Source organism: Furipterus horrens, unplaced genomic scaffold (assembly GCF_987537825.1).
Source record: "Furipterus horrens unplaced genomic scaffold, mFurHor1.1.pri manual_scaffold_17, whole genome shotgun sequence".
Taxonomy (NCBI): domain Eukaryota; kingdom Metazoa; phylum Chordata; class Mammalia; order Chiroptera; family Furipteridae; genus Furipterus; species Furipterus horrens.
The window spans coordinates 12,928,544-12,941,422 of record NW_028327187.1 but is presented as its reverse complement, the minus strand read 5'-3'; the positions used below and the strand labels follow the sequence as shown (position 1 = coordinate 12,941,422).

The following is a 12,879-nucleotide window of genomic DNA, read 5'->3' as shown; positions in this document are numbered from 1 at the left end:
CTCTTGTTGCCTACTTAGTTTGTCTTTGTTTCGGTTCCCTAGCTTCTGTTGTTGGTTGTTGTGATGCAGTTTTCATTTTAATGTTCATAGTTTTGATCCTCTTTCTCTTAAACAAGTCCCTTTAACATTTCATATAACAGTGGTTTGGATCTGATGAATGCCTTCAGTTTTACTTTGTCCTGGAAGCACTTTCTCTGCCCTTCTATTCTGAATGACAGCTTCACTGGATAGAGTAATTGTGGTTGTAGATTTTTGCTTTTCATTACTTTGAATGTTTCTTGCCAGTCCCTTCTTGCCTGCAGTTTCTTCTGAGAAATCAGCTGAGAGTCTTATTGGGACCCCTTTGTATGTAATTCTCTTCTCTCTTACTGCTTTTAAGATTCTCTTTTTATCTTTAATTTTTGATATTTTGATTATAATGTGTCTTAGTGTGGTTCTCCCTGGGTCCAGTTTTTTGTGAACTTTCTGTGCTTCCTGGACTTGTAAGTCTATTTCCTTCCCCAAGTTAGGGAAGTTCTGCCTCATTATTTTTTCACATAATTTTTTAATTTCTAGTTTTTCTTCTTCACCTTCTGGCAACCCTATGATTTGATGTTGGCCCGCTTATAGCTGTGTCATAGGTTTCTGAGCCTCTTCACTTTTTGTTTTCTCTTTCTGCACTGGTTGACTGCTCCTTCCCTATGTTCCGATTTGTTGATTTGATCTTTGGTTTTCTTTCCCTCACCACTAGTTTCGTATGTATTTTTGTTCATTTCAGCAGGACTAGCCTTCATTCCTTCCCTGTCTTGTTTAAGATCTGCTGTTAGGTCTGTAAGCATTTTTATAACCAAAGCTCCGAACTGTGCCTCAGAAAGATTTCCTATCTTCTGTTTTGTTTGATTAGATATTTGCTGTCTGGTCAACTGCGTCACTGGGATCTCTATCATGATCTGTGCCATCCTGACAGTTTTGTGTTTACCTCTGCTTCCTGGGCTGGGCTGTCACACCTCCTATGCTATGGGGGGGAGGGAAGAGCCCCATGCACTCGCCACAACCTGGCAACCCTTCTCACGATGCTGTGGTATTTTCTGTGGGGGTGGGAGTCTAAGATTGATTCCTGCCATTCACTGTCCACTGAGAAACTGAAAACCTCCTCCTCCATTCCCACCAACTCCAGGCCTCACGGTCCAAGATGCCTTCCCTGGCATTGGAATCGTAAGCTGACAGGTCTGGTCTGTAGCTGGGGGTGCTCCCCAAGCGCTTCTCACCTCCCCTTAAATACCGGTGTCTGTGCTTACTGCCATCCCGCTGCTTCAGCTGCCACCATCAGCACAGCTTGACCTCTCTGCCCCAGCTTCGCCCCTTCTACCCATCCGGAAGAGCACCAGTTCTTTATAACTTCATACGTTGGACTCCATTTATTTTCTGGAACGTCTGGTTATTTCTGGTTCTGCGGTAGTTGTATTCCTTCTTAGTTGTAGAGGGAGACAGAACATGTCAGTCTAGGCCCCCATATTGGCCGGAAGTCTCTCTTAGAATTTGCTATCAGTTTCACAGGGAAGATTTCTTTGATGTGGGGTGACTAGGAAAGTCTTCCTTGTAGGGGAAAGTTGTATAAGTTTTTGGAAAGAAGAAGGGCATTCTAAACATGAATGTAGTGGTTGTCAGAATAGCAAATTGTTCCATATTGGAGGAAATCCAGTGTTGGGCAGATGTTAGTGTCACAACTTAAAAAGAAAGGTTTCTGGTGGCCTAAGTAATGGACAATCCACAAAGATGAAAGTTCTAATGACTCCATGTTACCCTGGGCAGCAAATTAACCTTTTTGGGGCCTTACTTACCTGCTTTAGGATAAATATATAAGGGTGGTTAACAGAAGGAAAGAAAACAAAGCTCCAATTAATAAAGGGGATATGGAAATGTCAGAAATATATCAACTTGTATAGGAGTATATCAACTTACAAATATATATATCTTGTATAGATGCATTGAAATGGCAGATCCTTTTATATTGTAGCCTACTAAGATCAGGAAGCTTTCCTCTCAATTTCGTTCCTGAGTTCCCAACTAGTTTTTTCTCTGTTTACAGAGATCTTTTACCTTCTGTGAAATTGACAGCTACTTAGTGGGTGGCTTACAATGTCAGGTTTAATCAAGAGAGCCAGGGGAATTGTATACATAGAATAGTGAATTTATTCATGATAAAACAAATGAAAGTTTCACATAAAGATCTTACAAGGATGTATAGGGTTGTCCTGAAATGTATACATTATAAAATAATATTAGTACAATTATTTAGAACTATAAAATCATTACAGTCTTGGCTGGTGTGGCTCAGTGGAATCGGTGCCGACCTATGAGCCAGGGGGTCACCGGTTCAGTTCCTGGTTGGGGCACATGCCTGGGTTACAGGCCAGGGCCCTAGTTGGAAGCGTGTGAAAGGCAACCACACATTGATGTTTCCCTCCCTGTCTTTCTCCTTCCTTTCCCCTCTCTCTAAAAATGAATAAAGAAAAAAAATTTTAAATTAAAGTTTCTTTGAGTCTTTTCTTTGATAGCAGAAAAAATAAATGAGAGACTAGAAATGAAACTGGAAAAATCAGCATTCATGCTGCCTGTCACTACCAGAACCAATAAGTAAGAAGACAAAGATTGAATCTTTCTGGGTGCTTTATTCAGATGCTGGAGATCTGAGAAGGATCATGGGTTATATACACTCAAAAACCATTTTAACATTTCACTTCTTGTGCAAGCTTCCACAATTTTCTTAATCTGTCCAGGGTCTTTGTGATTAGCGAGCTGGTCTTTCCTGCTTACAGAGTTCTACAAGACAACTTGGGATTGTGATTCAGTGGTGTTATGTTAAACACTGGGCAGAACAGAAAATAATGCTCCATATAAAAGTGGCAGGCTGCTATTCAGCTCTAGCTGACTCTTCACATGTGGAACTTTTCAATGGGAGCCAGAAATCTGGATTCTATGTGAAGTGTCTTAATTTTAAGTACAGGCAACTAATTACAAATGTGTGAAAAAATTGCAGGTCAAAAAGACATGTCTGTCTGAGGACTGGCTATAGTTTAGCTTGCAATCTTGATCTAACCCAACCTCCTTCCTTGGGTATGATGGATAAAATCAGGCTCACTGAGTGTCCTGTTATTTACTAGAGTTCACTAAGGTGACAGAATAGGGATTTCAACTCAGATTTATGGTAATTACAGTGAAAGAATTCTAGTTTCTCTCAAAGTAGCTCCTATATTTAGGTAAGTGAAGTATCCCATTAAGTGTTAAATATTACTTAATGGTAGATTTAAAGGCATGTGGCTTTTGCCCTCAATAGTATATCATAAAAAGTATTTTCCACGCAGCATGCTGCTCCACATCCAAGAAGTTACAATGAAAAGTATAAACGTTTTACTCCACCCATATGAAACTTCTCTGTAAATTTGTCACCTCTGCTTTAATATTTTGAATTTAAAGTTTTTTTGAAATATTCAGTACAGTTACCAAAGAACTGGCAAACATTAAACAGTTTTTATGTAACATTTTGCCGTTTTGTTGAATTTGCAAGTTTGTCATAAATTTTAAATAATCTAGTATTATTGTTAATCAGGTTGAGTAGTAACTCAAGTAGATGTTAATGCTTTGAGTTTCTTATACAATCTGACAAAGAGTCAGAACTTTTGCCAAGCAGCTTCATATTTCAACATTTCTTGTACTAAAAAATTCTTAGTAAGGTGAAACTCCACTTGTACTTTAATTTTATAGTTCATAGGTAGACATGCAGGGTGAATGCCAAGTTATTTAGAAACAAATTCCTACATAACCAAATGGCAAACACTGGGCACAACAAAGGCTCCCCAAACCAATATATAACATGAATCACGTCTAGGGTCAGACATAACATTAGCAGATGCGTGAAGGGGCAACATGCAAAGTAGAATTTTAGAAAAGATTTTATTTATTTTAAGAGAGAAGGGAAGGGAAGGAGAAAGGAAGAGAAACATCAGTGAGCTAGAGAAACATCGATCAGTTGCCTCATGTACACTCTCCAATTGGGGACCGAACCTGCAACACAGGCACCTGCCCTGATTGGGAACAGAACTGGCAACCTTTCACTTTGTGGGACGATGCCCAACCAACTGAGCCATACCAGTCAGGGTGAAACAGGGTACAGATCTTCCTCACAGCCCATGGTTTGGGGGAAAGGAAATAATACAACATTTAAGGTACTTTACATATTTATGGCAGGCTGATAGTTAGATAAACTGTGCTATTGCCCAGGGCAAAAGATATAGGTGACTTTCAGGATTTAAAAGGAAGGGTGAGCAGCCTTGAGAGAAGGAGCATTGTTGGAGGAGCATGATGGAAGTGGGTACCATCATGTAGGAGGATGTTGTAGCAACCACGTGGAAAGCAGCAAGGAGCTATGCAGTTTGTAGTCAGGATTCGGCTACATGGCCTGGGCTTGTCAGAAAGTAAGCATGCTGCTGCTTTGCTCATGCCCACTCCAGCTGACTCCGAAGCCTCCAAGGACTCTGCCTTGCAGACCCGGACTCTATCTGGACTCTTGGAACTTAGGACAAATGGAGAGGATGCCCTCTTAGTACTTGTGCCTTTCCTGGACTTCACCATGATCTAGTGTAAGACAGCACATGCTTTTCTTGTTATATGGAGGCTGAAGACAACATACCTCAGATCCTGAAAGAGAGCTGGCACATAATGAGATGGGGAACTATTGGGTTTGGTTTTGGCTTATAGCCTTCTGGTGAACAAGGGAAGTGCTGGGTCTCATGGGAGAACAGAGCTCTGAGCAAGAGTGTCTTCCCCACTCCCAGGTTGGAATATTGTAAATAAAGATGTTTTTCTCAACACTAATTGTTGGGTCATATACCAAGGTACCACGTGAATGGGCCCTGCTTTGCTCAGTAACAAGGGCACAAAATAGTTTTTAAAAGGAAGCCTTATAATGATAAAAACAGGGAAGGAAAGGAGAAAAGGAAGAGGCACTAAAGAGCACACAATTCGATTCATTAACATAGATTTGCACTTTATTGTAATTTTGCATCCTGAGATAATAAAATTTTATATCTGACAGGTGAATAATGACAGAAGCAGCAGTGAAAGTTTCAGAGGCAGGTATTCTTCATTTGGCACAGCTGTATATAGGATGAGTTCTTGATGGGGTGGGGGTACTCCAGAACTCAAACAAGAAAAATGAATTCATTCCACAGGCTATGTAACAATACAAGATGCATGAAATTTCTTGGTTTGCATGGACATAGCCACTTTTATTTTTTTCTAGTAAAGTTGTCCCAACAGGAATCCTCTGCCAAAAAATAGAAATCCTAGGTTTTTCAAACAGATGTTTTGATCAATGCCTGCTTCCTGGCTACCAGGATTTCCTGTTTTTGTGGCCTAGACTCATATTTACATGTGGTTAGTCCAAGGATGGCAAAGTAGCTTGTAGATTATATAATTTCAAACATTTTTAACTTTTTTTAAAGTCCAGGCATTACAACAATTTTATACTACTTGCTTACTAGAAAAATGGAAGATTAAGAAAATTAAGCCAAGTTAAATGCAAAGAAAATAAGCAGGAATAAAAGGAACTTTGAGAAATTATTGCCTTGATTCATCACATTGAATTTATACACAGAACTACTTTGAGACTCAGAAATTGATAGTTACTCTAACGTTAGAACATGACATTTTAACACGTTCCACTTTTGCAATCCTATGTGTGTGTGTTTATGCTTTACACATACACACCCAAATAAATTAGTCGATTATATAATCCTGAAACAATCAAACAGAAAAAGAAATCTGAAGTTAAATTCTAACACGAAGTTATATAGTTCAATCCAGCGAAAACACATCAATGCGTATAATCTAGCATTTCATTATTTAGGGATTGGGTAAGCAACCTGTGGAAAGGAGTCAAATAATCTTAGTTTCTTTATAAAGTGGCTCCCAACATTTCACCATAAGAATCCCTGTATTATTCCTCCCCCATGTTTTCAAGTATTTTGTTTACTAAATTGTATGTAATAGGTTTTCTCATTTTTTATTAATCAAAAGCATAACTGCCATTCACAGCTTCTGATCAGTGTGTGATAATTAGTATTAGACAGAATTGAAAAAATATATGCAAAATATATGGAAATTCAATGTCTTAGTTGGCTTATGCAGCAGAAATATTCTGAATAAATGTATGATTTCTACTATACTTTTTAAAATATTGAAAAATGTTCAAGGATGCCTTTACTGTTAGTTTCATCTGCCCCAAGTTTGGAACTACTAGTTTATAACTACCTGCTTTTCTTCCCTAAATCAAGTATTAATATAACATAATATAACATAACACAATTACCCATATTAAAACATAGGGGATTGATAAAATTTACTACTGAAAAATAGATTAATTGCAACACTCATTCTGTAGGGTTTGACTGAGATAAAACATAACATAGATTTAAAGCAATATATTTCAAAATTACAAAATTATGATATCCAGTACATTTTGCAGTCAATTTCAAAAAGCACATTAATATATGAAAATATCCTCAATTCCCCTGTGAGGTAGGTCCAGATTATTGTCCCCACTTACACAACAAGGACATGAAATACAGAGGAAATAAGCAGCAGAGCTAAGAATTGAACCAACCAGAAGTGACTTGGGTTTGATTCCATACCACTTTCCTTTCCAGCTAATATTATCAATTTGTTCCAACAGATTGTTGTGAGGATATGGAGCTTATTAAGTCACTGAAACAATATTAGATAAGATATGGAACTCTTTACATTAATGTCAAAGTAGATCGTCCCATATCTCCATCAGTGTTAGAGCTATAATTCTTGTCCGGATACCAACAACATAGAGTCCACACAGGCAAAGACCACAGACCTCAGCCCTCAGTTCTTAGGGAAATTACATTCATTCTTATTACCTTAGAGGGCTGAGGTCTAGTAGGCATCAGGTTCTTTATATCTGTGTGATATGAATACACATCAGCTAGGAGTCAGTTGGTGAATCAAACTTTTACCCTGTGCAAGGCACTGTGAGAGTTCTTACCAAGGGTAGTAGATCTGAAATAAATCATTGTGAGATTCGATAGAGTAAAAATTTCCTCAGGCTTAGAATCACAGAATGTGATTAGGTAGTCTTTCATTTTCTGTCCAGCTCTAGGTTCAACCCTATGATTTTACAGATAAAGAGACTGACATGTAATTTAAGTGACTTTCCTGGAGCCCATAAAGTTAGATCATTTCTTCATGTAGTATGAATCTGACAGAGTCCACAGAAAATGAAACATATTCTCAGGTTGCCATCATCAAAATGAAAAGGCAGGCTCTGAATCAGGAAAGAGAAATTTGGGGAAAGATGAGAATATCTATCTGTATCATCTACCTATCTATCATTTATTACTATTCTTATTTTTAGGCCATGTATTTCATAAGCAGGTAATGTTAATAAACCTGTTTCTTTTCTGTGGAAAATTTCCCTGTAGTTCACTATTTAAAGGAATACAATTTGACAAATGTTGCAAAATGGATTTTTAAATTAGAGTTTTACAGGCATAAGATGACCTAATTTCAATAAATTTGAGCCTTTACCATCAAATTAGGAAAAAATATTTCCACTGTTTGAAACTGCTCCCATTAAATGGATGTATATAATTTCTATATCTTCTTAAGTCAAAGTCAATTCTAATGAAATATTGTTCAAGTAGAGAGATTTGATTTTTGTAAGTGGTGGTTTATTTATAAACAAAAACAAAAATGTTAATGATTTTTAAAGCTCTCATACATTTGAAAAAACATTATTTGTTCAAAGTCTTATAAATGTTATGGAACTTCAATTATTAAAAAAATAAATTTCATTAGAAATGGTAGAGTGTTAAATATTAACACAGTTTGATTAACTGAACAGACATTAGTGTTTATAGGTCATAATAATACAAATAGTATGTCTATTAAATACTTAAGTGGGTTTTGCTGGGGCTTCTATCCAAGACCATTGTTATTAGAGAACCATTTTAAATTTTATCTTCACTAGCATTAGAATTAAACTAGTTTTGTGACTGACGGTCTTGTTCTGTAATATTTTGTCACTAATGGATCACATGACTTGGGGGGAAACAAGGAAACAGGATTTAAATAAGAAGAAATATAATGTGTTAGTGAAATATACTTAGTTGAAAAAGATGGTTTTAAATCTAATGTTTATCAATTCTTCTATTCTGCTTCCTTCCACATAAAATGTTACCTTTGTTCAAAAAAGACAAGGCACTTCTCCATCTACTTCTAACATTTGACTACAACGATCTTTTTCCTAAATTAACATGAGGGGTTAAAAGGGAACAAAGAATAGCTGAAAAAGGTTAAAGCTTATATAATTTTATGTACAATTTGGACGTTTAAAAGGGTCATGGGGGTGGAGATGCATAAGGAAAAGTTAGAGAAGAGCCAGTTTTAACTGCAACCTTAAAGCTTTGTGAGATTTATATACTTTGGCAAATACATGTTATTTTCTCTGGACACAACCACAGCAGGTTTCACAAAAGAATATATAGCAAAGAAATTCAAAATTACTTTCTTCAAAAACAACTTTCACAGAACTATTTTACTAACTTAATGAAAATATCTGAGTATATACTATCCTGAAGATAAAAGAAAATAAGGTTGATGGGGAAGGAATTAATGGCCACAGCGTGCTGTGTCATTTCAGCATTCACCATTGCCAATACCATTGAAAAGAAAACACCCCCTCACACACAGAAAGCACTCCAAAATACACAAATGTTAATCAGCCCTGTTCAGAGGCAAATAGTTTGAAAGAGCAATCATATAAGAAAGTAAAAAAAGAACACAGGATATTTTCTGAATAGTTCAAGAAAATAAGATGAGTCAACTGGCATAATGATCAATAAAGTAATAAACAAGAGAGTGATTAGAGTAGGTTTTAAAATTAAGTTTATACATACTGGCACATGGTTTCTATAACAAATACTACTGTAACTTGAATTATGCTCTGTCACCTCCAGATGCATTTTATTCTTGTCTCAATATTTATATCACTACAACTCACTACTTTCTGCTGTTCTTTGAGTAAAACCAAGTGTGATTTATACAAGGTAGAAAAAATTACTATGACTATAACATAGCTAAATTCTAAATTTATAGAAAAAAAAATGAGACTTTATGATCGACACATAAAAGTATCACTTGACACATTCTATCAGCGATAATTAGAAATTATATATTATTCTGTAAATCAATTTTGGTATTAAACTGTCACAGTTTGAAACATAAACTTAAAAAAAAACCCATAAACCTGATGATATTAGCTGAAACATAAGCTACAGATACAATTTTTCCCTGACCTTAGCTATAAAACAAGACATTTGGTATGCATTTTCAGAGGTTTCCACCTTTGTCTATAAAAATATACCTTCAGTTGTGCAGCAGACAGACAAATGATATTTGCAGGCACACAACATATGAAAAGTTAGATTCTGGGTGGCTGGGTGTAATGGTAGTACGGCTCTACAGAAGGACGTGAAAAAGTGTGCAAAAATTATAGTCGCATATCAAATAGGGTTTCTTTTTCCCCTCTTCTTTTACTGGTATAAGACTGTCAATTTCAAAGTAGGCATAAATTTTAAAAGTGGTTTTAAGAGGTTTGACCTTGTATGGAGAAATGATTGTTCTCTTCATTGGGATAAATATTTGGCTAAAAAATTTACTAAAAGCAATGAGTAAGGTGATAAATAAAATATTATAATTTTATTTTTAGCACTAAAAATTACAAATAATGCCTATATATAGGCATACATTTGCAGTTGAATTAACACAATATAGAGCTTTTTTTAGGTTAAAAATTCAAATTCTAGAAGAATTAAGAGTGTAATGCCCCCACTTATCCTTTTTAAAAAAGATTTTATTTATTTTCAGAGAGAGGGGAAGGGAGGTATGAAGAGAGGGAGAGAAACATCGATAAAAAAGAGAAACATGGATTGGTTGCCTCTTGGATGTGCCCAACTAGGGACCTGGCCTACAACCTAGGCATATGCCCTGACTGAGAATTGAACTGGTGGCCTTTCAGTTTGTGGGATGATGCCCAATCCACTGAGCCACACGACTTATCTTAATTGTGAAGAGAAATAGTGATACATGTGCATACCAATGAAAAACCTACATGTGGGGTGAGTTTATAAACTAAAATACTTCTGTCTGCATACTTGTCTTTCCTTCATGGACACAGACAATAGTATGATGATTACCAGAGGGCAGGGGGTTGGCGGAAGTAGAAGATGGTAAAGGGGAATGAATGGTGGTGGAAGGAAACGACTCAGGGTGGCAAACACACAATAAAATATAAAGATGATGTATTGTAGAATTATTAAAAAAATATTTGCCTTTCCTTATTAATAATATCCAAATGTTTAAAAAGTCCTCAAAAATAAGATTAAGAATATTTTGTCAATTATTATTCACCCACCACTTACATATTCTTTAGGTACAGTTTTTCAATTAGCTTTCTCTTTCCCAAAGTAGAATATTAGCAATGGCCTTCATGGGGGTCTACACAGCATCTAAGCCATTTGAAATCTTGAAACACTCCTTACAGCTGATAGTTGTGTGTATTTTCAAATGAGGAAAAGGAAACATTAAGGAAAACAAATGAGAATAGTGAGGCTGTAAAATGTGTCAGAGCCAAATGAATTCTTTTGGGGGTGGGAATGGAGGACAAGATGGGAATTACTGAATTAAATGGAAAAAAATCAGGGTCTTGGTTTCAGGTGCAATACGGAATATCTTAGACAATGATCTCAGTTTTAATCAACTCATTACAAAGGGCAACCCTGTCCTACAGTTGAAATTTTTAGCATACTTATTATGGCTTTGCCATACAACAGCATGTTAACAGTCTGTACATTCAAAAGGATGCTCACAAACTTCATTCATATTAAAATCTATGCAGAATTGTTGGCAATACAGTAAGAATAATATTAAACTCTGTAAACCATGGCATATCACATTTTACATTATGCAAAGAGACAATATTTACAAGTCTTTAGGAGTTTAAATATTTTATCCACTAACATAAGTGATAATTTAGCTAAGTGCAGGACAAAACCAGTGCTAGTAATTGCATGTCCTTTAAAAGCAGATAAGAGTAAAACCATTTCTAAAAGCTACTAAAAGCTTCTTTATGTCTGTCCAATAAGGGATTACAGAGCATTAAAGTAGCCTAGAAAAATGATGCATATTTAGAAACAGTGAGTATGAAAATTATAAGGCAGCATGCTCAAAACAAGTATTTGTTTTTTTAATGCCAGCACTGTTTTATCTTTAATAACAACTATACATATACACATGTGTGTATTTATTTAAAAACTGAGAGTGCAAAACACAAGCCTCGTTTAACAACAAAAAAATGTGCAAATTTCCTTTTTAAACCAACAGAAATAAAAGAGTGAGAATAGTCTACCATTATAAAGAATAAGTTGAACAGAGCAATGAGACCATCTTCATTCCAAAATCATCTACAAGGCACTAAGGGTAGGAAATGACAAGTAACACAGAAGTGACTGAATAAAATTCCTCAGTCAGGTCGGAATATGGGATATTTTGGTAAGAATTCTATTAGTATTACCTGCAAAATAAAAGCAGACAAGAATATATTGACAAAATAATTTTCATTTACTATAACATATATAACCCACAAAGTCTATAATCATTTTTCATAGAACTATATTTTTTCCTGTACTATAAAGCAAGTGAAATATATAAAAGTTATTAAAAGAACTTATCACACATTTTCATTAATAGGAAATTAAATCAAAACTGTTGTTCCATAGCAACAGTTTTTATTATTTGATTTACAATAATTATATTTTTAGGTGCAAAAAAGTAAACCCTATTACATTATTATATCCTTCCATACCTTCCCAGCACCCTCCCTTTTTTTTAAAATGTATTTTATTGATTATATTGTTACAATAGTTCCAATTTTCTCCCCTTTACTCCCTTCCAGTCAGCATCTCCCTCCCCCAGCAATCCCCCCCAAGTCCATACCCATGGTTTGTGAAAAATAACTATCCCTGCCTCTCAGATATTAAAACCCTTTGTAATCTTGTAAAGGACAATGGGCGAAGGTCTCAAGCTCCTCTAGCTGCTTCAAGCTGGACATGGTCGTCGTCCTACCTACCCTTGGGTCCAGAAAACCCTAATAATAGTGGGGGTGTGGAGGGGAGGGTGGCCTTCCCACATGGGGAAGGATCGCCTGCACCCTCCCTTTTATTTTAGCATAGTGGAATGGATTAAAATTGTGCTATCCAGATTAGAAAAATACCTATATCTATATTACATCTATATATTTTTCAATTAAAGTTGCTATTTAGTTGAGTATTACTATCTTTTACAAGTTGTTTATAAAAAATAATAAAGTGTCCAAGTAGATTGATTAAAATATTTTAATTAAAGTTTGAAAATATAATAATGAAAACCTAAGATATTTATGAACTTATACAAATTTAATACATAATTTCATAATAGATTTTATATTTGTGGTCCTTTATACATTTTCCCCCCAAAAACTATTCAAAGTGAAGATAGATACCATGATAATCCTTATTTAGAAAATGGAAATGCAATATTTATTATTAAATATATACTACATGTCAGCAACTTGAGACTTGAATAAATTTCATATTCTTTTCAATGTTAATAATGCTGAATTTGTCACATTGGTTATATGTGAATTTGTTTTATGATTAAGATGCATAGCTTTCAATAAAAACATATAGAAACTATGGCTTCTTCACTAAAAGTTAACTGTCAACTAAGTAAAAAATAAATAAATACAGAATTCAGAAGTCAGTTCCTATATTATGT

General features: G+C 35.4%; 1 protein-coding gene across 2 annotated transcripts in view; it reads right to left on the bottom strand.

The window, feature by feature from the left end:
* Window positions 1–11,092: 11,092 nt before the first annotated feature.
* CHIC1 (cysteine rich hydrophobic domain 1) overlaps window positions 11,093–12,879 on the bottom strand; it is a 43,059-nt gene continuing 41,272 nt past the window's right edge. The window contains exon 5 of one of the 2 annotated variants that reach the window (XM_090264000.1): window positions 11,093–11,638. In XM_090264000.1, coding sequence (XP_090120126.1) covers window positions 11,588–11,638 — 51 coding nt within the window. In that variant the 3' untranslated portion in view covers window positions 11,093–11,587. The remainder of the gene's footprint in view (window positions 11,639–12,879) is intronic. The other variant, XM_090263999.1, reaches the window with a different exon arrangement.